This window comes from Pongo abelii, chromosome 8 (assembly GCF_028885655.2).
Source record: "Pongo abelii isolate AG06213 chromosome 8, NHGRI_mPonAbe1-v2.0_pri, whole genome shotgun sequence".
NCBI lineage: Eukaryota > Metazoa > Chordata > Mammalia > Primates > Hominidae > Pongo > Pongo abelii.
The window spans coordinates 75,749,115-75,776,548 of record NC_071993.2 but is presented as its reverse complement, the minus strand read 5'-3'; the positions used below and the strand labels follow the sequence as shown (position 1 = coordinate 75,776,548).

The window sequence follows — 27,434 nt, the reverse complement described above, 5'->3', positions numbered from 1 at the left end:
AATGTACTGGGAAATAGGAAGTAGTCATTAATAAGGTCCTTTGTACGTGATTTTCTTTTCTTTTTTTTGAGATGAAGTTTCGCTCTTGTTGCCTAGGCTGGAGTGCAATGGCATGATCTCAGCTCACCACAACCTCCACCTCCCAGGTTCAAGCGATTCTCCTGCCTCAGCCTCCAGAGTACCTGGGATTACAGGCATGTGCCACCATACCCAGCTAATTTTTTTTTTATTTTTAGTAGAGACTGGGTTTCTCCATGTTGGTCAGGCTGGTCTCAAACTCCTGACCTGAGGTGATCTGCCTGCCTTGGCCTCCCAAAGTGCTGGGATTACAGGTGTGAGCCACTACGCCTGGCCCACGTGATTTTCAAATGACAACAAAAGTCAATTTTTGGAATATGAGACTTAAGATACAGGAGTAATAGATACAATTTTCATGCAGAATTAGGCTAGGATCAAATCTACTCCCTTTTAAACAATTAAATTATAGTAACATTCACAGAAGCCATTTGATGAGTTTTACGACGGTACCCTTAAGATTCGAATCGGTGCTCAAAGTCACATAAAAATTACCAGTCATTCCTAAGGATGCATAGTTCTTTATTTTCTAGTGACTGTGAAGCAGTGATGACCAGGCGCTTTTCACAGTTTCCCTCTTTGTTCTGTACAGTATTGACTGCCAACACCAGGTACCGGTTATCCATTCCTCGGCTCAGAACTGTTCTTGGAAAGGAAGCTACCACTTTCTTCTGAAATCTAAAGCACACACATACAAAACTATTTTAGCACGACCATGAAATAAGAAGCCATCCAATATGTTTTATCTACAAACCAATCTTCCAGTTTTCTAGGTTTCTTTCTTCTGAAAAGCTTATTGCAATGACATTTAGACAAAATAGGTAAAATTAAGAGAGCAAAGACACAGAAGAATTCCTATTATAAAAACTTCCCACAATTAATGCAATTTCAAACATGCTCATGATATGAGATTTTCCATTTTAATTTCTGTAAGGAGTTCTGTGGGACACTCATTACAATGAGGATTAAGAATAAACTGGAAGCCAGGCATGATGGTGCACACCTGTAGTCCCAGCTACTCAAGAGGCTGAGGTTGAAGGACTGCTTGAGCCCAGGAGTTTGAGGCTGCAGTGAGATACGATCATGCCACTGCAACCCTTCCTGAGCGACAGAAAAAGACCCTGTTTCTGGGGGGTGGGGGGGAAGAAAGGAAAGTATAAATTGGATAATATTAAACAAGAAATTTCTACCACTGGTGCAAGCCTTCCCAAAGTACAAGTAAAAGGAGATGTTTTGGACACGATCCTTTTTGTAAATATGAGACTTATGTTACGGAAAAGGGTATTGTCCGTGGTTCACTGAAAGTCCTATCATGAGCCACAGAATTGTACTTAGAAATAATTTAGTCCAACCTGCTAACGTAATGTCGGAAATCTTTCGATAAAATCTCACTGGACAGAAAGCAGGCTTAATACCTATCGACTTAGCTCAATCCTTTACAGAGTAATTCAGAACTTTATTACTTATATTTATAGTGGGTAAGTCAATTTCTCAATACTTCTATCCATCGGTCCAAGCTGTCTAAAATTATGCAAAATAATAATCTCTCAAGAAAACAGCCGTTCTCCTATTAAGTACCTCTTAAGTCTTCCCCGTTTGACTGAGGCATCAGTGAGGGACCAAAGGAGGGTCCAAAGTCATTACCTCTCCAGTGATAACACCAAACGCCTTTCACATTACCCTGCAAGTTATCTTTTGTTACCTGACCGTAGGTTCTATTATTTTGCAAACGCTTTATTCCTGTACTCCACCTAACCTCAGGCCATGAATTTCCCAAGACTGGCTATGATGCCTTAAAGATGTTTCTCAAAAGGTATTGCTGATCAAAAGCCCAAACGCAGAAGTCCCTCAACGCTAATTAGCATTATTGCTATAATATTGAAAGTAATTCCACATTATGACCGTGGTTAACTTCCTCTGATCATTTATATACACCATGCTGAGGGTGCAGAGATCTCCCAAGGATAAGTTAATCCAACTAAACATCGAGAAAAGCCTAGGGCGGTTGCAATTTCCTATTATAAAAACATTTCAGTGGCCGAAACTCCTCAGCTTAGAGAGAGAGATGAAATCAAGGGAAACAATGAACCGCTGGGCGAGGGAGAGTCCAGGCTCTGGATGAATGTGGCCCCAAAGAACACCTTGGGAGGCGGGCCCCGACTCCGGAGGCTCGTCAAGTGCCCAGGGAGCTGCACCGGGTCCCTGGGCCCCGGGCCCGGTCAGTCTGAGGCGGTGCGGACGCATCCTCTCCCGCTCCTTTCAAATCTCCCGCTTTGTTCCCACACCCTCCCCCCTCTCCGCTCACAGCTCCGCCGGCAGCTCCGCCTCCTCCCAAAAACTCTTCTCCATCAGCAGCTCCAGTTCGTTCAGCTGCTCCATCCTGGACGCGGGGATCGCAAACTGTAGACAGAAAAGACAGCGGAACCAGGGGTAACATAGAAAACTTATAAAAGGGAAAGAGGCGCGAGCCTGCGCACCTCGCGCGCATGCGCCAACCCGCAGAGGTCCCAAATGACCTGCGCCAGGCCGCCCCTCCCGCGCCAGCGCGTTCCACGTGGGGTGGCTCACCTGAGCAGCAGGACTCTGGCCCCTGCCTTTGCTCCCTTGCTTAGGACTGGGAATACAGGGAGTCTTCATATCTGAAGCAGACTAAACGCTCCTGCCTTCTCTCTTGACATTCCAACCCGTGTCCAACACACGCTTAGTTTGAACACAACCATTTGTAGTTGCCCAAAACCAGGCGTCCCCGGTTAGCCTTCAGAATTGTGCACTCCCTGGGAAACAGCCTCTCCCCTTTTTTTCGGAAAACTCATTGAGAAAATAGAAACTGTCGGATAGGAACTCCTTGATCATGCCAAGGCTAAATCTACAAAACTTCTGGCCGGGCATGGAGGCTCACGCCTGTAATCCCAGCACTTCGGAAGGCTGAGGCGGGAGGATCACGAGGTCAGCAGTTGAGACCAGCCTGGCCAACACGGTGAAACCCCATCTCTACTAAGAATACAAAAATTAGCCGGGCGTGGTGGCACGCGCCTGTAATCCCAGCTACTCGGGAGGCTGAGGTAGGAGAATAGATTGAACACGGGAGGTGGAGATTGCAGATCCCGCAACGGCACTCCAGCCTGGGCAGAGCGAGACTCCGTCTCCAAAAAAAAAAATTCTACAAAACTTCTAATATCTGCACCATTCTTCATAACCTCTTTCCACTTTTTTTCAATAGCAGACAAAGTGTTCTTCTGGTTAAAGGGCAATCGCTCCGCTTGCACTTGGCATCCCAGGGCTTCAAGCATTCTCAAGGGCGTCGCTTCTTCAATTATTCTCTTGTATCATCGGCCTCGCCTTCACTATTGGATTGAGCCTCTAATATGGCCTGATGTCTCCCATTTTTAAAAGATGTTTCCTTGCTGGGCGCAGTGGTGTGCACCGATTTTTGATATTTATATACTTCTCTCATCTGGAGGCACTGACTAGAACATCCAGAGCCATGTTAAATATCAGTGGTATAATTGTTATTCTTATTTTTGTTATTCATTTTTAAATGGATAAAATGTGCCGGGTGCCCGGTGGCTCAGGCCTGTAATCCCAACACCTTGGGAGGCCAAGGCGGGTGAATCACTTGAGGTCAGGAGGTCAAGACCAGCCTGGCCAACATGGTGAAACCCTGTCTCTACTAAAAATATAAAAATTAGCCGGGTGTGGTGGTGCATGCCTGTAATCTCAGCTACTCAGGAGACCAAGGCAGGAGAATCACTTGAGCCTGGAAGGCAGAGGTTGCAGTGAGCTGAGATCATGCCACTGTACTCCAGCCTAGGTGAAAGAGTGACTCAGTCTAAAAGAAAAAAAAATTGGCAAAAAGTTAATATATTTATCATGTACATGGGCTTTCAAATATGTACACACTGGAATAGGAGTTATTCTATTAGTATTTGTCCCTGATATCAACAGCTTTATGACCTACCTTTGCAAGTGATATAACATCACGGTAGTCACGGGCCCACTCAGCCAGATTCAAGAGAAGGGGAACACAGTTCCTACCTCTTGATGGGATGAGTGTCAACGACACATAAGAAAAGCATATGGGGCCTCGTGGCTCACGCCTGTAATCTATCTCATCATTTTGGGAGGCCGAGGCGGAAGGATCATCTGAGGTCAGGCGTTTGAGACCAGCCTGGTCAACATGGCAAAACCCCATCTCTACTAAAAATACAAAAATTAGCCAGACACGGTGGCGCATGCCTGTGATCTCAGCTACTTGGGAGGCTGAGACAGGAGAATCGCTTGGACCTGGGAGGCAGAGGTTACAGTGAGCAAGATTGTGCCACTGCACTCCAGCCTGGGCAACAGCGAGAATCCATCTCAAAAAAAAAATAAAACCATATGAATTGGGATGTGTTCTGGTCATTGTTGGAAAGTATAAAGGTATACTCTGCCAAAATGTCCTTTATTAGATTAAGGAAGACCCCTTTGTTCTAAATATGATTCATTTTGATAATGAATAAATGCTGGATTTTGTCAAGCAGTTATTGCATCTATAGAAGGACTGCATGGTTTTTCTCCTTTATTCTGTTATTATGAGAAGCTTTACCATTGATTTCACAATGTTAAAAAAAACTTTGTATTCCTAGGATAAACCCAGATTGGTCATGACATAATAAACGTTTTATGTATTGCTGGATTTGATTTGCTCTGTTGTTAAGAATTTTTCCATCTATGTTGGTTTTTTGGTTGTTTTGTTTCTTGAGACAGGATCTTGCTCTGTCACCCAGGCTGTAGTGCTGTGGCACAATGACAGCTCACTGCAGCCTCGATCTGCCAGGCTCAAGTGATTCTCCCATATCAGCCTCTCAAGTAGCTGAGACTACAGGAGTGTGCCATCACACCCAGCTAATTTATTTTTTTTATTTTTAGTAGACACAAGCTCTTGCTGTGTTGCCCAAGCTGGTCTTGAACTCCTAAGCTCAAGCAATCCTCTCAACTCAGCCTCCCAAAGTGCTGGGATTATGGGTGTGAACCATCAAACCCAGCCCATCTAAGTTCTTGAAGGATACTGATTTGTAATTTTCTGTTTTATAACAGCATTGTCGGGTTTGGGTATCAGGGTTATACTGGCATCATAAAATGAGTTGGGAAGTGCTCTCTTCTAATTTCTAGAAGTTTCTGAGATTATTCCTTAGCTATTTAGTACACTTCACTACCTAGCCCTGGAGTTTTCTTTGTGGAAAGGTTTTCTTTTTTTTTTTTTTTTTTTTTTTGAGACGGAGTCTCGCTCTGTCACCCAGGCTGGAGTGCAGTGGCACGATCTCGGCTCACTGCACACTCCACCTCCCGGGTTCACACCATTCTCCTGCTTCAGCCTCCCAAGTAGCTGGGACTACAGGCGCCCACCACCACACCTGGGTAATCTTTTGTATTTTTAGTAGAGATGGGGTTTCACCGTGTTAGCCAGGATGGTCTCGATCTCCTGACCTTGTGATCCGCCCACCTCGACCTCCCAAAGTGCTGGGATTACAGGCATGAGCCACCGCGCCTGGCCCTGTGGAAAGATTTTTGATGATGAATTCAATTTATTTTATTTTTTTTTAGACGGATTTTGCGCTTGTTGCCCAGGCTGGAGTGCAATGGTGCGATCACGGCTCACCACAACCTCCGCCTCCTAGGTTCAAGCGATTCTCCTGCCTCAGCCTCTCAAGTAGCTGGGATTACAGGCATGTGCCACCACGCCCAGCTAATTTTGTATTTTTGGTAGAGACGAGGTTTCTCCATGTTGGTCAGGCTAGTCTCGAACTCCCAACCTCAGGTGATCCACCCGCCTCGGCCTCCCAAAGTGTTGGGATTACAGGCATGAGCCACCACACCCAGCCCTCAATTTCTTAATTAATTTTTTGAGACAGGGTCTCGCTCTGTCACCCAGACTGGAATGCAGTACTGTGATCACAACTCACTGTAGCCTTGACCTCCCTAGACTCAGTTGATCCTCCTACCTCAGCCTCCCAAGTAGCTGAGACTATAGGTGCACATCACTATGTCCAGGTATATTTTTAAAAGCAGACACAGGGTCTCACTATGTTGTTTGGGCTGGTCTCAAAATCCTGGGCTCAAGTGATCCTCCCATTTTGGCCTCCCAAAGTGCTGGGATTACAGGCATGAACCACTACGCCTGGCCTCACCTTCTTTAATTGGCTACGCAGATTTGCTGTTTCATCTATGTCAGTCTTGGTTGAATTTTTCAAAGTATTTTTCCATTTCATCTAAAATGTCAAATTTCTTTTTTTTTTTTTTTTTTTTTTTGAGACAGGTTCTGGCTCTATTGTCTAGGCTGGAGTGCAGGCTAATCTCGGCTCACTGCAACTTTCCCCTCCCAGGATCAAGCCATCCTCCCACCTTAGCCTCCCAGGTAGTTGGGACCACAGGCGTGCGCAAACACACCCAGCTAATTTTTGTATTTTTTGTAGAGATGGCGTTTAGCCATATTGGCCAGGCTGTACTCCAACTCCTGAGCTCAAGCTGCCCACCCACCCTGGCCTCCCAAAATTCTGGGATTACAGGTATAAGCCACCACACACGCCTGGCCCTTAATATCTTTTAAACATCTGTAGGATCCACAATGATGCCCTCTTTCTCATTCTTGAGATTTGGGGTTTATTTTCTCTATTGTCTTTTTTATTTTTATTTCTGTTTTGTTTGTTTGTTTTGTTTGTTTTTCAGACCGAGTTTCGCTCTTATTGCTCAGGCTGGAGTGCAATGGCGTGATCTCGGCTCACCACAACCTTCACCTCCCAGATTCAAGGAATTCTCCTGGCTCAGCCTCCCGAGTAGCTGGGATTACAGGCTTGCATCACCACACCTGGCTAATTTTTGTATTTTCAGTAGAGACAGGGTTTCTCCATGTTGGTCAGGCTGGTCTCGAACTCCCGACCTCAGGTGATCCACCCGCCTCGGCCTCCCAAAGTGCTGGGATTACAGGTGTGAGCCACCGCGCCCAGCCTTTTATTTCTGTTTTAACTGCAAACCATCACTGACAAAGCAGTGATCTTTGTAAAAACATAATCAGACAGTGATACTCACCAGCTGAAAATCTTCAATAGTTTCCCATTGCATTCTTTTTTTTTTTTTTTTTTTTTTTTGATATGGAGTCTCACTCTGTTACCCAGTCTGGAATGCAGTGGCGTGATCACAGCTCATTGCAACCTCCACCTCCTGGGTTCAAGCAATTCTCCGCCCTCAGCCTCCCAAGTCGCTGGGATTATAGACATGCACCACCACGCCCAGCTATTTTTTGTATTTTTAGTAGAGACAGGGTTTCACCTTCTTGGCCAGGCTGGTGTCAAACTCCTGACCTCAGGTAATTCACCAGCCTCGGCCTCCCAAAGTGCTGGGATTACAGGTGTGAGCCACTGCACCGGCCTTCCCATTGCATTTAGAATAAAAGACAAAATCATTACCATATCCTGTAGACGGCTACATGATCTGACCTTTGTCTATTTCTTTCTTTTTTTTATTTTTGAGATAGAATCTTACTCTGTCACCAGGCTGGAGTGCAGTGGCACGATCTCAGCTCATTGCAATCTGCACCTCCTGGGTTCAAGTGATTCTCCTGCCTCAGCCTCCCGAGTAGCTGGGACTACAGGTGCACACCACCACACCCGGCCAATTTTTGTATTTTTAGTAGAGATGGAGTTTCACCATGTTAGCCAAGATGGTCTTCATCTTTTTTTTTTTTTTTTTTTGAGATGGAGTCTCACTCTGTCACCCAGGCTGAAGTGCAATGGCGTGGTCTCAGCTCACTGCCACCTCCGCCTTCCAGATTCAAGCGATTCTACCGCCTCAGCCTCCCGAGTAGCTGGGACTACAGGCACATGCCACCACACCCAGCTAATTTTTGTATTTTTAGTAGAGACAGAGTTAACACTATGTTGGCCAGGCTGGTCTTGAACTCCTGACCTTGTGATCCGCCCACCTCAGCCTCCCAAAGTGCTGGGAATACAGTAGTGAGCCACCGTGCCTGGCCAGGTCTTGATCTCTTGACCTCGAGATTCGCCCACCTCAGCCTCCCAAAGTGCTGGGATTATAGGCGTGAGCCACCACGCCCCACCGCCTTTGTCTGTTTCTTTAACCCCATCTGTTGCTACTCCTTCATGCACAATACTTCAGTCACACCTGCCTTTCAGCAATTCCATTGTCAAACCAAACTTTTTCCTGTTTCGGGGTTTTTGTACCTGGCGTTCTCTTCACCTGGGCCAGTCTTTCCCCTGAACTCTCTGCATGGCTGTTTCCTTTTCATCCTCCATGTGTCTGTTGAATGTATATATAGTGCATCAGAGAAACCTTTCCTTGACCATTCTCAAGTAGCTTATTTACTCTTTTCATAAGCACTTTCCACAAGCTGTAATTATTTTATTGCTTGGTATGTTTATTGACAAGTTCAAATTTAATGACATGTTACAGTTTCATTTGAACAGTGTATTACTGTATTAGAGTATAGCATCATAGCTAAAAGAATAGGCTCTAGATTCAGACCGGCTGAATTTGAATCCTAGATCCGCCACTTACGTGAACCTGGCCAAGTAATTTAATCTCCCTAGGCCTCGATTATTCCCATCTGCCAAAAAGAAATATTAAATGGTACTCATATCATAGTATTGTAATGGAGATTGAGCTAAGGCATCAAAGGTGCTTAAAACAAGGAATGCCACATAATTCTTCAGGGAATATACATAACTGTTATTATTTATCACCAGTTTCTAGTGCCCAATACGGTATCTGGGATTCAAAGAATAGATGCGAGGAACTATGTAAAGTGTATGCTTGCTATACAAGTGTGTCAGGTATTATTGATCCAACTCTGCAAGGCAACCCATTAATTGTACATAGTTTGGGAATAATCCTTGGGGAAAAAAAATAAATAATTGTACATAGGTTTTTTTAAAAAAACATTTTATATAAAAAAATGAGACAGAGTCTTGCAATGTTGCCCAGGCTGGGCCCGAACGCCTAGGCTCAAGTGATCCTCTTCGCTCAGCCTCCCAAAGGGCTAGAATTACAGACATGAGTCATTTCACCCAGCCATAAAAACTATTCATAAGTTTTATTATATATATAAATGATATGTATACATATATTTTTTCATTTTATTTATTTATTTATTTTTTATTTATTTGAGACAGAGTCTCACTCTGTCACCCAGGCTGGAGTGCAGTGGGGCAATCTTGGCTCACTGCAACCTCCGTCTTCTGGGTTCAAGCAATTCTCCTACCTCAGCCTCCCAAATAGCTGGGACTACAGGCGTCCACCACCATGCGTGGCTAATTTTTGTATTTTTAGTAGAGATGGGATTTCACCATGTTGGCCAGGATGGTCTTGATCTCCTGACCACGTGATCCACCCACCTCCGCCTCCCAAAGTGCTGGGATTACAGGCGTGAGCCACCACGCCTGGCCAGGTTTTATTATATATTTGCCACTCATGCTGGCAAATCAGCAATAAGACATTTCTGTGAAACAAACCAAATGACTTTATTTCTAAATTGTTTATTTCTTGAACTGTTTGTGTTTCATTTCTCCCTGCTAGAACATAAAGTCTTCAAAAATAGGGACTAACCCTTCCTTCTACCCACCAGTAAACATCACTGAGTACCACTCTGACGCCATACCCTGTGCTCCCTGCCCTTGAAGGAACCAGATGTTGGGATGTGGGGACACTGATAAACAGGCAGTTAGCATAAAGTGTGGCACATACTCTATTAGAGAAATACCTGGTGTTATATGCTGATTTGGGAACCCAAATCAGATTGCAAGTACAGCTAACAAGCCTCCCAAGGGAAGTCCTCCATAATGCTGACACAAGGTCTGGCACACAATTGGTGCTGAATAAATGGATGGTCAGTACCACGGTGAAGAATGGAATGAGGACAGGAGCACTGGCTCATGCCAGTAATCCCAGCATTTTGGGAAGTCGGGGTGGGCAGATCACTTGAGGTCAGGTATTCAAGACCAGCCTGGCCAACAGGGCAAAACTCAGCTCTACTAAATACTCAAAAATTAGCTGGGCGTGGTGGTGGGTGCTTGTAATCCCAGCTACTCGGGAGGCTGAAGCAGGAGAATCGCTAGAACCCAGGAGATGGAGGTTGCAGTGAGCTGAGATCACACCACTGCACTCCAGCCTGGGCAACAGAGTGAGGCTCTGTCTCAAAAAAAAAAAAAAGTACAAAACTCAGCCGGGCATGGTAGCACATGGCTGTAATCCCAGTTACTTGGAAAGATGACTCGGGAGAATCGCTTGAACCCGGAGGTGGAGATTGCAGTGAGCTGAGATCTCACCACTGCACTCCAGCTTGGGTGACAGAGTTAAGACTCTCGTTAAAAAAAAAAAAAAAAAAAAAAGTAATGAGATATTATTAAACATATCCAGTAACTTCTCTACCTTCTACAGGTAATCATTGAAAACTAGGAGGTATACCTCACTTATCAATCCGGAAACCAGACCACTGTCCCATTCTACAGACCAGAGAGCTATACCCACTGAGAGGTGGAAGAGAGGAACAATAAAGATCAAAAAAGAAATAAATGTCAGTCTTCAAATGGAAGATAACCTGGCAAGATGCACTTTGGGTAATCTATCTGAAATAAATCAGATATAAACACAGTCATTATTTTAAATATTCTTCCATTCTGACTTATGTTTAGCATTTGTGCTTCAATATGTAAACAGTTAAAAGAAAGAAATTGTCAAAACATGGATAAAATTTATTTTTAATATCCTCTGTATTCTATAACATATAGAATGCAAATTTTTCTTTAAAAGATATTTGCAATCTCCTTTTACTGATAACATAACTGAGGTATCTTTTTTTTTTTTGAGATGGAGTCTTGCTCTGTCACCCAGGTTGGAATGCAGTGGCACGACCTCAGCTCACTGCAAACTCCGCCTCCCAGGTTCAAGTGATTCTCCTGTCTCAGCCTCCGAAGTAGCTGGGACTACAGGTGCGTGCCACCACGCCCAGCTAATTTTTTGCATTTTTAGTAGAGACGGGTTTTCACTATGTTAGCCACGATGGTCTGGATCTCCTGACCTCGTGATCCACCTGCCTCAGCCTCCCAAAGTGCTGAGATTACAGGGGTGAGCCACCATTTCCGGCTCAATACTTATTTTATATACTTAAATTATCTTAAGATTTAATAACAATAATTAGCTACAGTGTGGTCTAGAAATGTAAATATACAAATGGTTTTAAGAACACATGTATTTCTTTTCTTTTTTTTTTCTTTTATACAGTCTCACTCTGCTGCCCAGGCTGGAGTGCAATGGCGCAGTCTCGGCTCACTGCAACCTGTGCCTCCTGGGTTCAAGCAATTCTCCCTGCCTCAGCCTCCCAAGTAGCTGGGATTACAGGCGCCCGCCACTATGCCCAGCTGATTTTCGTATTTTTAGTAGAGACAGGGTTTCTCCATGTTGGCCAGTCTGGTCTCGAACTCCTGACTTCAGGTGATCCACTCACCTTAGCCTCCCAAAATGCTGGGATTACAGGTGTGAGCCACCACATCTGGCCAAGAACACATGTATTTCTACCTACTGGTACACTTATAAATCATACAAAGATACATACTTATTTTTAAAATAAAGACTTTCAAAATGAAACCAGCTCGTCAAATTTTTACCAAGGTATGACAAGAAACCTTTTATGTAAAGAAATAAAAATTGAAGCAAAAATAACACTTTCAACTTAGTTTTCCTTCTTTTGTTTGAAAGAAACGGGGTCTCACTATGTTGCCCAGGCTGGTCTCAAACTCCTGGGGTCAAGATATCCTCCTGCCTCAGCCTCCCAAAGTGCTAGGGTTACAGGCAACAGCCACCACGCCTGGCCTCAACTTAGTTTTCTAATGTCTCCTTTTTTTTTTGAGATGGAGTCTCATTCTGTCACCCAGGCTGGAGTGCAGTGGTGTGATCTCAGCTCACTGCAACCTCCACTTCCCGAGCTCAAGCAATTCTCATGTCTCAGCCTCGCGAGTAACTGGGACTACAGGCACGAGCCACCACACCGGCTACTTTTTGTATTTTTAGTAGAGGTGGGGTTTCACCATGTTGATCTTAAACTCCTGACTTCAGGTGATCCACCCAACTTGGCCTCCCAAAGTGCTGGGAACAAAGGCGTGAGCCACCACACCCGGCCTTCTGATGTCTTTAAAGTCACATCAAAGGGCCGGGAGCCGTGGCTCACGCCAGTAATCTCAGCACTTTGGGAGACCAAGGTGGGCAAATCATGAGGTCAGGAGATCAAGGCCATCCTGGCTAACATGGTGAAATCCCGTCTCTACTAAAAATACAAAAATTAGCCAGGCTAATTTTTGGTGGTGGGCACGTGTAGTCCCAGCTACTCGGGAGACTGAGGCAGGAGAATCACTTGAACCCGGGAGGCAGAGGTCTCAGTGAGCCAAGATCGCACCACTGCACTCCAGCCTAGGCGATAGAGTGAGACTCCACCTCAAAAAAAAAAAAAAAGTCACATCAATTCTACAAATTACTCTTTCTGAACACAGAACTTTAAATATTCCCTTCCCATTTCTGACATGCTTATAATAAATCATAAAAAGTACTCTAAACAGAATAAATGGAATTCTTACATTTTAAAACATTTTCTTAATATAAAGGATAACAATTCAAATCATATTTTACATTTCTACGTCTTCATATTGCACTAAAATTATTTTACATGGAAGAACTAGTTGATGCATCATAATACCTTAGAAACATTTTTTGATATTCACATCTATATTAATAAATATTTCACAGTCTACTTAAATATTCTAGTATAGAGCAAATCATCTAACAAAAACAAATCTATAGTGCTACTTTGTTTTTAAGAGCAAAGATATTCAGTATTTTTATTTCTGCCTCTGGGAAACACACTGACATTTTAAAACACATGTAAGTCACTCATAGTACCTCATAATAACATTTGAGCAAGACTTAGTCGTTCATTCATTTATTAAGCAGGGTTTCATGATGTTGCATAGGCTGGCATGGAATTCCAGGGCTCAAGTGATCCTCTCACCTCAGCTTCCAGAGTAGCTGGGACCACATGCCCGTCCCACCATGCCTAGCTTCTTCATTTATTTTTGTGTCTCTACATGGCTACTTTTTAAATACAACATTAATTTTTTTAAAAAATGAAGGAAAGAAGTGTTTTTCCTATTATCCAGTGGAGCATAATTGTGAGAAAAGAGATAACAAAAATAAAACGTCAATGCTGGCTGTTTTATAGAACTTAAAAATTCAATTCTCATTATTCTATTGCAATATAACCAACCCTGCTTATTTTAATAATAATAAACACTGTCAGTCTTTTAAAAACCATGATAACAATTAAAAACTTTGAACAGCATGACAAAGCTAATGGCAACCTCTTGAACCCCGTTTTAAAGCTGGTTCTACTTCCAAATAAAACTTTAAAGCGGTTTAGCCAGCATCAGCTTAGGAATATTTTCTTCAATGTTCTAAGGTATAATGTTTGGCATCAAAAAGTATGGTAAGCACTTCTGATTTGTGACTAAAGAAAAAATAATCAAGTACTAAAATACCAGTGGCTCCTGTGACAGGGTAAATATCCCCATTCAAGTAATGCTCCCCCCACAATTATAGTAATATTTCATTTCTCCCTCTGAGAATGTATTAAGAAAAACCAACCATAATTTCTTTTTTAGTTGAGGTGAAAAAACTGCTTCATAAGTTCATATGTTGTAAAAGCCACTGCTTGAGAGGGAATACAGCGAATGTAATTAAGAGATAAACCACGATAGAGTCCTTTTCGAATTCCATGGTGTCCATAGACATACTTCATAGTATCCCGCATGGTACTGAAAGACAATGATTAAATGATGACCTCTATGCCCACTCATGAAGAAACAATTTCAGGATCCATAATATCAATTTTTTTTTTTGAGATGGACTCTTGCTCTGTCACCCAGGTGGGAGTGTGGATTGCAGTGGCACGATCTTGGCTCACTGCAGCCTCTGCCTCCCAGGTTCAAGTGATTCTCCTGCTTCAGTCTCCTGAGTAGCTGGGATTACAGGCACGCGCTACCATGCCCAGCTAATTTTTGTAATTTTTAGTAGAGACAGGGTTTCTCCATGTTGCCCAGGCCAGTCTCAAACTCCTGACCTCAGGTGATCCACCCGCCTCGGCCTCCCAAAATGCTGGGATTACGGACATAAGCCACTGCGCCCAGCCCATAATATCAATTTTTAAAGAGCTTAAATACCATCTTGAATAGCTTTAGAAAGACAAATGTTATAACAAGTGAAAATTTTTTCATAATAAAAAGGCAAGTCATTCCAAACAAGTACAAGCATTATGCATCAAATTTCAGGACTCATTAGTACAACATATTTTGTTTGTACTATGTCTATGACATTTACTGGACAACACTATTTCATACTTATATTTGAAATATTAATGCAATCCTTTTAAAGGATGTATGTCCAGTTGCCCTTTAAGCCTTTATTATAGCTCAAGTTGTATAGTATCAACAGCAGGTGGTTATAGAACTAAAGCTTGAAGGACTATCTTTCAGATTTCAGCAATGAAGACTTTCCTGTTTCAGAGTTGTTCCTTTCCTTTCAAACCAATAGTTTGGGCTTGGCCTTTCCCTTTCAATAGGCAATCTGAACTGAAATCTTTTCAAAAATCTTTTTTTTTTTTTTAAAGAGACAGGTTCTCACTCTGTTGCCTAGGCTGGAGTGCAGTGGCAATCATAGCTCACAACAGCCTCCAACTCCTGGGCACAAGCAATCCTCCCACCTCAGCCTCTTGAGTAGCTGAGACTACAGGCACACACCACCATGCCTCACTAAATTTTTTGTTTGTTTGTTTTTAGTTAAAAAAAAATTTTTTTAGAGCCAAGGTCTTACAATGTTTTCCAAGCTGATCTCAAACTCCTGGCCTCAAGTGAACCTCCCACCTCAGCCTCTCAAGTAGCTGGATACAACAAGCACAGGGCAATGCTCCCAGCCCAAAAAATCTTTTGGGTGAACACAGAAATCCAAATTCACGAACAAATGTTCTGCTCTTCCCCTGAGCGACAACATATCACCAATCAAATGGAACGGTTCTAAATTACTATAAAGAAAACTCTGGAGCTGTGCTATACAATCACAGCAGCCACTAGCCACATATGGCTATTAAGCATTTGAAATGTGGCAGTCCAAATCAAGACGTGCTGTGAGTGTAAAATACATCCTGGATTTCAAATAGTTTGTATAAAAAAAACAAAATAATGAAATGTTGAGGTGATAACAGTTTAGGTTAAACAAAAAATATTTTTAACAATTATATATATATTTTTTCTTCTTTTTCTTTTCTTTTTTTTGAGACGCAGTCTCGCTGCCAGGCTGGAGTGCAGTGGCACGATCTCGGCTCACTGCAACCTCCGTCTCCTGGGCTCAAGTGATTCTTGTGCCTCAGCTTCCCGAGTAGCTGGGACTACAGGCACACACCACCACACCCAGCTAATTTTTTTGTATTTTTAGTAGAGACGGGGTTTCACCATGTTGACCAGGATGGTCTCGATCTCCTGACCTTGTGATCCTCCCACGTCAGCCTCCCAAAGTGCTGGGATTACAGGTGAGAGCCACCGCGTCCCGGCCCTTTTTCTTTTTTAGACAGAGTCTCGCTCTGTCGCCCAGGCTGGAGTGCAGTGGCATGATCTTGGCTAACTGCAACCTCCGCCTCCCAGGTTCAAGCAATTCCCTGCCTCAGCCTCCTGAGTAGCTGGTATGACAGGCACCTGCCACCACACCCAGCTAATTTTTTTTGTATTTTTAGTAGAGACAGGTTTCACCATCTTGGCCAGGTTGGTCTTGAACTCCCGACCTCATGATCCACCCACCTCTGCCTCCCAAAGTGCTGGGATTACAGGGGTGAGCCACTGCGACAGGCCTCTTTTGTTTTTTTTGAGACAGAGTCTCACTCTGTCACCTAGGCTGGAGTACAGTGGCGCCATCTCAGCTCTTTGCCTCCTGGGTTCAAACAATTATTGTGCCTCAGCCTCCTAAGCAATATTTCTTTTTTTTTTTTTTTTTGAGACGGAGTCTCACTCTATCACCTAGGCTGGAGTGCAGTGGTGTGATCTTGGCTCACTGTAAGCTCCGCCTCCCGGGTTCACATGATTCTTCTGCCTCAGCCTCCCGAGTAGCTGGGACTACAGGTGCCTGCCACCACACCTGGCTAATTTTTTGTATTTTTACTAGAGACGGGATTTCACCGTGTTAGCCAGGATGGTCTAGATTTCCTGACCTCATGATCCGCACACCTCGGTCTCCCAAAGTGCTGGGATTACAGGCGTGAGCCATCACGCCCGGCCAATATTTCTTTTTATACTTTTTAAAAACTTGGCTACAAAAAATTTTAAATTAAACATGTAGCTCACACTATATTACTATTTTTAAAAACTGGCTGGGCGTGGAGGCTCACGCCTGTAATCCCAGCACTTTGGGAGGCCAAGGTGGGCGGGTCACCTGAGGTCAGGAGTACCAGACCAGCCTTGCCAACGTGGTGAAACCCCGTCTCTCCTAAAAATACAAAAATTAGCCAGGCATGGTGGCAGGTACCTGTAATCCCAGGTACTCGGGAGGCTGAGGCAGGAGAATCGCTTGAACCCGGAAGGCGGAGGTTGCAGTGAGCCAAGATCGTGCCATTGCACTCCAGCCTGGGGGACAAGAGCAAGACTTTGTCTCAAAAAAAAAAAAAAAAAAAAAGCTTTAAAATAATATTTTTTTTTTTATAGAGACAAGGTCTCACTGTGTTGCCTGGGCTGGTCTTGGACTCCTGAGCTCAAGTGATCCTCCCACCTTGGCCTCCCAAATTGCTCGGATTATAGGCATGAGCTACCACAACTAGCCTAAATTTAATATTTTCTTTGTTTGTTTTTGTTTTTTTTATTGAGATGGAGTCTCACTCTGTCACCAAATTGGCTCACTGCAACCTCCACCTCCCTAGTAGATGGGATTACAGGTGCCCGACACCACATCTGGCTAATTTTTGTATTTTTAGTACAGACGGGGTTTCATCATGTTGGCCAGGCTGGTCTCAATTCCTGACCTCAGGTGATACGCCCTCCTCGGCTTCCCAAAGTGCTAGGATTACAGGCATGAGCTATCGTGCCTGGCCCTAAATTAAATTTTTAACAGGAGGATTAGAACCTGATTATAGACCAGGCAGGCAGGCAGATCACTTGAGGTCAGGAGTTCAAGACCAGCCTGGCCAACATGGTGAAACCTTATTTCTACTAAAAATACAAAAATTAGCCAGTCATGGTGGTGGGTGCCTATAATCCCAGCTGCTTGGAAGACTGAGGCAAAAGAATCACTTGAACCCAGGAGGCGGAGGTTACAGTTAGCCAAGACCATGCCACTGCACTCCAGCCCGGGTGACAGAGTAAGACTGCATCTCAAAAAAAAAAAAAAAAAAAAAAAACCTGATTGCCTGATTGTAATCTTATAAAGTTACTAAAATAAACTTTGGGAGATAAAATGGAAGATACAGACTATTGGTCAAACTAGAGTCCTATCTCCTTACTGAGTTTAATGTTACATTTCCTAAAGAAAATGAACAATGACATATGATGAACTTACAGGCACTTTTCAAATTCTGGCAGAACAGTTCCTAATTGCATTCGCCGACGAGTCACATCAAATGGGTAGCTAAAACAAGAAAAAAAGGCATAAAGAATTAAAAATTTTTGGTTTTCTACTCAACAACTATTGAATACAAAGCCCTATAAACTCAAAGAAATAATATGTTACTGCTCTTATTGTTCTATCTAACCTAGGAGTCGGGATATAGGCATATGAATAAAATCAATTAACAATACAGAGATCTTTGCTTATGTGATCCCTCTGATTAGAGGATTCTTCTCTCCCATCACCGTAATATCAAGTTCTGTTCATTCCTAAAGGCCAAATTAAATGCCAGTTCCTGAAGAAACAAACTGGTTGCTTTTCATTGTTGAACACTAATATACGGTTTCTCAACACTGGCACTACTGACATTTTCGGTTGGATCATCCTTTGTTGTAGGGAACTGTCCTGTGCACTAGAGATGTTTAAGCACATCCCTGACCTCCTCTCACTAGATACCAGTAGCACTCTCCCAGCTGTGACAACCAAAAATGTCTCCAGACATTAACAAATGTCCACTGGTGGTAAAATCACCCCCAGTTGAGAATTGCTCTAATGTTATGCAGCAAGTCCCCTTGAATACAGTAGACCAATACAAATTTTTCCATAAGAGCTAAAACTAATAATACAGATAATTGCCTGAAATTAAATACACAATATACAAATGCAATCTCTTTTTTTTTTTGTTTGAGACGGAGTCTCACTCTGTCGCCCAGGCTGCAGTGCAGTGACGCAATCTTGGCTCACCGCAACCTCCGCCTCCCAGGTTCAAGCAATTCTCTGCCTTGACCTCCCGAGTAGCTGGGATTACAGGTGGCTGCCACCACACCTGGCTAATTTTTGTGTTTTTAGTAAAGATGGGTTTTCACCATGTTGGCCAGACGGTCTCAATCTCTTGACCTTGTGATCCACCCGCCTGAGCCTCCCAAACTGCTGGGATTACAGACGTGAGCCACCGCGCCCGCCCTGTTTCTTTTTTTCTTAGGCGCAAGGTCTCACTATGTCTCCTAGACTGGCCTCAAACTCCTGGGCTCAAGCAATCCTCCTGCCACAGTCTCCCAAGTAGCTGGGACAACAGGCAGCACTACTGCATCCAAACATGTTATTATTTATAATATGCTTAAAGTGCACACACATCTGAAAAAATGTATTAAATTGATACCTATATTTTGCAAGGGATCCTCTTTTTAAATAATCTATTAGAAAAAATAAACGATTAACCAATGCTGAAAATCAGGACTGGGTAACTATAATTTGATTAAATTAAGTTGGTGAAGAAACTTACGATATTGTCTGCGCTATTGCTCCAGCAACGCCACCACAAAGTAAGTTTACGTGAGTTTTCAAAACTAAGACATTAGGATTGTCTGATGAAGGTCTGCCAAGAAGGGTAGGAGCATGGGAAAGCCCAACACTCTTCAAGGTACCAAAAGTAAAAAATGAAACACCTGAAAAACAAAAAATAAATTCACCATGATGCTTAACATAACATGAGCTGTGAAAAAGACACCATTCTTAAATAATAAACACATTTCCTAATTTCTGATGTTTGGCTTAATTTAAAATAGAAAGATTTGTGTACATAAATAACCTAAAGATGACAAAATTACCACCAATAAAAAATTATAGCTTTGGTTTTCACGCACCACTGCAGTTTACTGCACTGAAGGAGGCTATAGTGAATATAATGCCACTTTATATGTGAAAAAAAATAAAGTTTTCCAAGGTTTCACATGAGAAAAATTAAATTCATGATTATTAATCACAAGGAAATGTGACAACTTAACATTTAAAATAACGATGGCTGGGCGTGGTGGCTCACACCTGTAATCCCAGCACTTTGGGAGGCTGAGGTGGGCGGATTACCTGAGGTCAGGAGTTTGAGACCAGCCTGACCAACATAGAGAAACCCTGTCTCTACTAAAAATACAAAATTAGTCAGGTGTGGTGGCGCATGCCTGTAATCCCAGCTACTCGGGAGGCTGAGGCAGGAGAATCATTTGAACCCAGGAGGCGGAGTTTGCGGTGAGCTGAGATCACGCCATTGCACTCCAGCCTGGGCAACAAGAGCGAAACTCCATCTCAAACACAAAACAAAACAAAACAAAAAAACAGTGATGGTGATAATGTAAGATACAGGCAAAAATTAAGAAGTGAAAAAGCATTTTTATTTTAAATAAGTGTCTGAGTTTGTCTTCAAGGAAGAATTGTGACCATGAGAGAAGCGTTTATGTTAATTCACAAAACACGTAGAATCTAATAAAAATAGTACGCAGGTAGCGCTTGTTAAACATTACATGATTTTACTGGAACCATTAAGGTTGTTTATTAATAAAATTAAGAATGAAATTCAGGGAGGGAAAAAAGTAAATAAATATGAAATTCAAGCATTCCTCCCAACTAAGCATTACTCAAGATATTGTGATGTTTATTGAATTGGCCAGGTGTGGTGGCTCATGCCTGTAATCCCAGCACTTTGGGAGGCTGAGGCAGGCAGATCACAAGGTCAAGAGTTTGAGACTATCCTGGCCAGCGTGGTGAAACCCTGTCTCTACAAAAAACACAAATATTAGCTGAGTGTGGTGGCACACGCCTGTAGTCTCAGCTACTCAGGAGGCTGAGGCAAGAGAATTGCTTGAACCCGGGAGGCGGAAGATGCAGTGAGCCGAGATCGCAACATTGCACTCCAGCCTGGCAACAGAGCAAGACTCTGTCTCAAAAAAAAAAAAAAAAGATTCATAAGGGATTTCTCTTACCAAATACAAAGACTCATTATGAAACTGCCCTAGCCCATGTGGCAGCCTAACACTTATGGAGGCTAAGGTGGGAGGACTGCTCAAGCTCAGGAGTTTGAGACCAGCCTGGGTAATATAGTGAGAACTCATCACTACAAAAAATGTTTTAAAGGAGGTAGATGCAGTGTTACGTGTCTGCAGTCCCAGTTACTCAGGCGGCTGACATGGGAGGATAACCTGAGCTGAGGGAGGTCAAGGCTGCAGTGAGCCACGATTGCACCACTGCACTCAGCTATGATTGCACCACTGCACTCCAGCCTGGGCAACACAGCGAGACTCTATGTCAAAGAAAAAAAGAGAAAAAAAAACAAACTCTGCACTAATATTATTTTTTTAAGATGATTGGGAAAAGAAGAGACTTTTTTTTTTTTTTTGAAACCGAGTTTTACTCTTGTCACCCAGGCTGGAGTGCAATGGTGCGATCTTAGCTCACTGCAGCCTCCGCCTCCTGGGTTCAAGCGATTCTCTTGCCTCAGTCTCCTGAGTAGCTGGGATTACAGGCGTGCACCACCCCGCCTGGCTAATTTTTGCATTTTTAGTAGAGATGGCGTTTCATCAAGTTGGTCAGGTTGGTCTCAAACTCCTGACCTAATGATCCACTCGCCCTCGGCCTCCCAAACTGCTGGGATTACAGGCACGAGCCACTGTACCCAGCCAGGAAGAGACTATTTATAAAATGGTGCCAAGTCAAAAATGAAGGGGAAAAAAAAAAACTTCCTTAACAAAGAAAAAAAATACTTCCAGACAGATTAGTGGCATATATATAAAATGCTAAATGTTAAAAATCATTCTCAGCAGAAAATATTTTTTAACACAATAAAGACTATCCATAAAAGAATAGATAGACGCATTCAACTACCTTAAAATTTGAATTTCTGAACCACTAGAACGGCTAAAAAAAAATACTTTGTTTTTTTTTTTTCAAACTGGGACAGGGTCTTACTCTGTCATTCAGGCTGCAGTACAGTGGCATGATCACAGCTCGCTGAAGCCTCAACCTCCTGGGCTCAGGCAATCCTCTTAACTCAGCTTCTCAAGTAGCTGGGACCACCAAGCCTGGCTAATTTTAGAAAATTATTTGTAGAGACAGATTCTCCCCATGTTGCCAAGGCTGGTCTCAAATTCCTAGGCTCAAGTAATCCTCCTGCCTCAGCCTCCCAAAGTGCTGGGATTATAGGTGTAAGCCACCATGCCTGGCCACACAACATTTTAGTTTGCTATTAGTGCACTGTTTTTTTGTTGTTGCTTTTTTTTTTTCTTTTTTGGGACAGAGTTTTGCTCTTGTGGCCCAGACTGGAGTGCAATGGTGCAATCTTGGCTCACTGCAACCTCCCACTCCTGGGTTCAAGCAATTCTCCTGCCTCAGCCTCCCAAGTAGCTGGGATTACAGGCATGCTCGACCACGCCCAGCTAATTTTGTATTTTTAGTAGAGACGGTGTTTCTCCATGTTGGTCAGACTGGTCTCAAACTCCTGACCTCAGGTGATCCGCCTGCCTTGGCCTCACAAAGTGCTGGGATTACAGGCATGAGCCACCATGCCAGCCCTTGTTGTTGCTTTTTTGTTTGATTTTTAGAGACAAGGTCTCACTCTGTCACCCAGGAGGGTGTCCATTCTTTTGGACAAAGCTCCTACACTAGGCCCTAACAGACCAGACTAAAAATCAAAACAGAGTCACCATGCTTAAGTTCCACACTACCAAACTAAAACTAGTTGTTACCTGACCTCCTGAGAAATTAGGAGAAAGAAGTGACAGCCACTTTCTCTAACAGGCCAGTTTCAATCTTGAATAAGCTTGATAGTAAACTTCTGTTTGCTTGCTTGCTTGATTGATTGATTGACTGACTGATTGATTTAGAAATGGAGTCTCACTCTTTCGCCCAGGCTGGAGTGCAGTGGCGTGATCTCGGCTCACCACAACCTCCGCCTCCCGGGTTCAAATGATTCTCCTGCCTCAACCTCCCGAGTAGCTGGGATTACACGCACACGCCACCAAGCCAGCTAATTTTTGTATTTTTAGTAGAGATGGGGTTTCATCATGTTGGCCAGGCCAGTCTCGAACTCAGGTGATCCACCCGCCTTGGCCTCCAAAAGTGCTGGGATTACAGGCTTGAGCCACCACACCCGGCTCCTTTTGCTTTAATACTTACACAAAAAAGGTAGCCTAATACAACCTGAAGTTAACTAGTGATTTTTCTATTTTATTCTTCCTGTCCCCAACTTACAAGGATAGTAACTTTGAACTGAGCAACCTGCTTGTTCATTGTTTCTGCTTTCTTCAACCCTTCCTCTATATAAAATCAACTCCTTCGGGTCTAGTCATTGCAACACTTACTCTATTTTTATGAAATGAAGTATTGCCCAATTCTAGAATTGCAAAATAAAGCCAACTGAGATGTTTAAACTAAACTGGCTGCAATTTTGTCTTGTAACACAACTATATGTAAATCCACAATTACCTCAAAATAAAAAGTTTAGTTTAAAAAAAAAACAGGACTGCCGGGCACGGTGGCTCACGCCTGTAATCCCAGCACTTTGGGAGGCCAAGGCGGGTAGATCACCTGAGGTCAGGAGTTTGAGACCAGCCTGACCATGGGCAGGAGAATCGCTTGAACCCAGCAGGTGGAGGTTGCAGTGAGCCGAGATCACGCCATTGCACTCCAGCTTGGGCAACAAGAGCCAAACTCCGTCTCAAAAAAAAAAAAAAAAAACAGGACTGTAAATAACGTAATAAATGGAGATTAGAGAACTATAGGTATCCTTATTTTTCTTCTTTCTACTTTTCTATATTTTCAAAATTTGCCATAAGTCTTCATTATTTATAATGAGACAAAAACCACTTTTCAACTCCTATTTTTGATTAACATGCTCATAAAAACTAAATGTTTAACATCATCTAACATGTGTGTTAATAAGACTACAGCTGGCTCAGATATTAAGAAAAAGATGTAAAGTACTTTTCCACTTATTATACACAAATAGTCATCTTTATATCCAAGATATTATTATGTGACCATGCATAAATCATTTCTTATTAAAAGTACTTAACAGAGAGCATCTTTTTGTATTACCATTTCAGAAAAAAAAAAAGGGTAACAAATTTTAAACACGCAAATTAGGATTCTAGCAAATTTGAAACATACCTGCATATGGAGCCATTCCTAAAATAGTAGGCATCAGACCTCTGTAAAATCCAAAGAAACCACCTTCCTTTTGAGTGAAGGAAAATTGCAAGTGAGATTACATTGTGCTCATTATCATAAACATCAAAGAACAAAATCACACTTTATAACAGAAAAATTATTCTGGGATCCACCCTGAAACACAAAGATGTGTTTTCATAATTATTGTTATTAACATCAATAATTATAAGTAAAATAATAATTATTTATATGACATTCAAAATATTTTCCTAAGTATAAAAGGGCATGTTATAGATGAGGAAGGTAAATATGAAATACCTTTGCATAAATTGTTTTGAATGCATGAATAATTCCTGTATAGGTATGTTCCCCTTTCACCTGGAATGCTAGGCGGACCCTAACCATGTCAAGAGGGTAAGTACAGATAACTGCTGTCATACCTGAAAAGAAAGTAGAAATTTAAAGGTAAAACAAATTTTTGATATATACATATATTCCCCTATCATTAGTATTATTCTCAATATTATGGCAATGGTGAAAACCCAATAAAATCAAAGGTGATATTATTGACAGAATTATACCATATCATTAGATGGAAAACAACCTAGTAAGTGAAGGGTCAGTTTGTAAAAAACGTTTTCAAGTTCTTCTCACTGTGAAGTTATACTGTTAGCACCAAAATGGTACAGTGTACAGTGTAAGGGAATCATGAGATTTAAAAAAAAAAAAATTATTCTACTATTTATGTATTCCCAGTTAAGATATCAGAAAGGAAACACAGTAGGTTCTCCTGATCCATGGTTTCCACGTCCATGGATTGAAGCAACCATGGATGGAAAATGTAGTGAGGTCTACAATGGTTGCATCTGTAATGAACATGTACAGATTTTTTGGTCACTATTTCCTAAACCATATACTATAACAAGTATTTACATAGCATTTACATTCTATTAGGTATTATAAGTAATCTACACCCAGCCCAACTCCATCTATTTCTTAATTCCTTTTCCGACGTTCCAAGTTTTCTGGTTACTGGCTGAAGGTGGTTTAATAGGCCAGGCGTGGTGGCTCACGCCTGTAATCCCAGCACTTTGGAAGGCCGAGGCAGGTGGATTACAAAGTCAAGAGATCAAGACCATCCTGGCCAACATGGTGAAACCCCATCTCTATTAAAAATACAAAAATTAGCTGGGCGTGGCGGCACATGCCTGTAGTCCCAGCTAGTGGAGAGGCTGATGCAGGAGAATCACTTGAACCCAGGAGGCGGAGGTTGCGGTGAGCCAAGATCACACCACTGCAGTCCAGCCTGGCAAAAGAGTGAGATTCCAGGAAAGGAAATAAAAGGAGGGGAAAGGAGGGAAGGGGAGGAGGGAGAGGAGGGGGGGAGGGGAGGAAGAGAGAGACAGAGAGAGAGAGAGAGAAAGAGAGAGAAAGAAAGGAAGGAAGGAAGAGGTTTAACAAAATCACTGGGAGCTAGGCATGCTCACGCCTGTAGTCCCAACACTTTGGGAGGCTGAGGTGGACAGATCACCTGAGGTCAGGAGTTCGAGACCAGACTGGCCAACATGGTGAAACCCCATCTCTACTAAAAATAAAAAAATTAGCTGGGTCTGGTGGCACGCCCCTGTAGTCCTAGCTACTTGAGAGGCTGAGGCAAGAGAATCGCTTGAACCCAGGAGGCGGACGTTGCAGTGAGCCAAGATCGTGCCACTGCACTCCAGCCTGGGCGACAAGAGTAAAACTACTGCATCTAAAAAAAAAAAAAAAAAAGTAAAAACAAAAGAAAAGAAAATCACTGTGGGAGTTAATGTAGTGGTTAAATAATGAATTGGTAGGAAACAAGAGTACCCAGAAATTTGTAAAGGTAAAGGAGGTGTATGGGTACCATGGCTCACTCCTTTTAATCCCAGCACTTTCGGAGGCTGAGGTGAACAGATCGCTTGAGCCCAAAAGTTCGAGAACAGCCTAGGCAACATAGCAAAACTTTGTATTTATTTAAAAAATAGGCCGGGTGTGGTGGCTCACACCTGTAATCCCAGCACTTTGGGAGACTGAAGTAGGCAGATCACTTGAGGTCAGAAGTTCCAGACCAGCCTGGCCAATGTGGTGAAACCCCATCTCTACTAAAAATACAAAAATTAACCAGGTGTGATGGTGGGCACCTGTAATCTCAGCTACTCTACTCGGGAGGCTGAGGCAGGAGAATCCTTGAACCTGGAAGGCAGAGGTTGCGGTGAGCCAAGATCACACCACTGCACTCCAGCCTGGGTGACAGAGCCAGACTCTGTCTCAAAAAAAAATAATAATAAACTATTAACTTTTGACTTATAATCAAAATTGACCAAAATGGTCAAAAGTTAAAAGAGTATATACTCTAGGGCCGGACACGGTGGCTTACGCCTGTAATCCCAGCACTTTGGGAGGCCAAGGCGGGTGGATCACTTGAGACCAGGAGTTGGAGACCAGTCTGGGCAACACAGTGAAACCCTGTCTCTACTAAAAACACAAAAATTAGCCAGGCGTGATGGTGGGTACCTGTAATCCCAGCTACTCAGAAGGCTGAGGCAGGGAATCCTTGAACCCGGGAGGCGGAGATTGCAGTGAGCCGAGATCATGCCACTGCACTCCAGTCTGGGCAACAGAGTGAGACTATGTCTCAAAAAAAAAAAAAAAAAAAAAAAAAAGAGAAAAGAGTATAAACTGTAGGGTGCACCTCCTTGTTTCAAATTAGACTCTACTACTAACTAGATATATGACCCTGATCAAGTTACTTAACCTGGGTTTCAATCCTGTTATCTGTCAAATGAGTATCATAATAAGTGGGTACCCAAATCAGGGTTTTATAAAGATTAGGTGAGCTAACATATGTAAATGCTTAAAATAATTCCTGGTACATAGTAAAGGTTATATATAAGTGTTAGCTATTATTCTCATGTATTCTATTGAAACTATGTACTTTTTTACCCTTTCCTTTGAGAATCAATTTATTTATCTCCTCTTCTTGCATCCCCTTGCCCCCCATCTGTCTCCTGCACATCAAAGCTCACAAATTTGAATTAAAAGGGAAGCACAATCAGAGAATTACTGAAGAGGAATATGTAACAACGTGGGAATTCAGCTTGCCTGCTGCTAGTAATCAGACTGACATCCGTAACAATCATTCAGAGGGTGACTGAGGTTTTCAATTCACGAAGCTACAGTCTCCCATTGGGCCTCTTTTCTCCATTCACACACTCCTTACTATTCTACCTAACACTTCTTTTAAGAAGGCCAAAAAAGCCCTCAATGTACAAATAAGGCAAATCAGAAACGGCTTACCTTGAATAGTGATGGTAACAGCTTTCTTCTTCCCTCAGTTTACAACTACAATCCAATACAAATAGTAGAATATGTTTACCTACCAGGAAGCAATGAGACTCGATCAAGCTGAGACTTGCTTTCAATTTTTATGAACGTGCAAACTCTTCTCTTTCCCTCCCTTAAGTCAAGAAACTAAGGACATAAAGATGAATCTAAACAAAGTCAGACTTTTTTCTCTAAATTCTCATCATCTTACTGTCTCTATAGTCTAGAATCCCAGGAGTTATGGGAAACCTGAGAACATATTTTAACCAGCAATTACATTAGAAATCATATTTAGAAAGTATGGTAATTATGAATTATTTATTGTGTTCCAGAAATAAACACAAAAGACTTTTTTTCCTCTTTGTTGAGATGGGGTCTCGCTCTGTCACCCAGGCTGGAATGCAGTG

At 42.6% G+C, this 27,434-nt stretch overlaps 2 protein-coding genes across 11 annotated transcripts in view; both read right to left on the bottom strand.

The window, feature by feature from the left end:
• DNA2 (DNA replication helicase/nuclease 2) overlaps nt 1-3,002 on the bottom strand; it is a 57,406-nt gene extending 54,404 nt beyond the window's left edge. For 3 of the 5 annotated variants that reach the window (XM_054523368.2, XM_054523366.2, XM_054523365.2), the window contains exons 1-3: nt 2,644-3,002; nt 2,381-2,475; nt 571-753 (exon numbers count right to left, since the gene is read on the bottom strand). In XM_054523368.2, the coding sequence (XP_054379343.2) occupies nt 571-753; nt 2,381-2,475; nt 2,644-2,712 (347 nt within the window). In that variant the 5' untranslated portion in view covers nt 2,713-3,002. Of the gene's footprint in view, nt 1-570; nt 754-2,380; nt 2,577-2,643 lie in introns of those variants that run through there. The other 2 variants (XM_024253493.3, XM_054523367.2) reach the window with 2 other exon arrangements.
• A 766-nt stretch (nt 3,003-3,768) lies between these two features.
• SLC25A16 (solute carrier family 25 member 16) overlaps nt 3,769-27,434 on the bottom strand; it is a 52,586-nt gene continuing 28,920 nt past the window's right edge. The window contains exons 5-10 of one of the 6 annotated variants that reach the window (XM_054523379.2): nt 24,001-24,122; nt 23,683-23,749; nt 19,031-19,193; nt 17,701-17,769; nt 13,756-13,925; nt 3,769-3,904 (exon numbers count right to left, since the gene is read on the bottom strand). In XM_054523379.2, coding sequence (XP_054379354.1) covers nt 13,769-13,925; nt 17,701-17,769; nt 19,031-19,193; nt 23,683-23,749; nt 24,001-24,122 — 578 coding nt within the window. In that variant the 3' untranslated portion in view covers nt 3,769-3,904; nt 13,756-13,768. Of the gene's footprint in view, nt 3,905-6,335; nt 8,368-10,890; nt 13,954-17,700; nt 17,770-19,030; nt 19,194-23,682; nt 23,750-24,000; nt 24,123-27,000; nt 27,046-27,434 lie in introns of those variants that run through there. The other 5 variants (XM_054523380.2, XM_054523382.2, XM_054523381.2 and 2 more) reach the window with 5 other exon arrangements.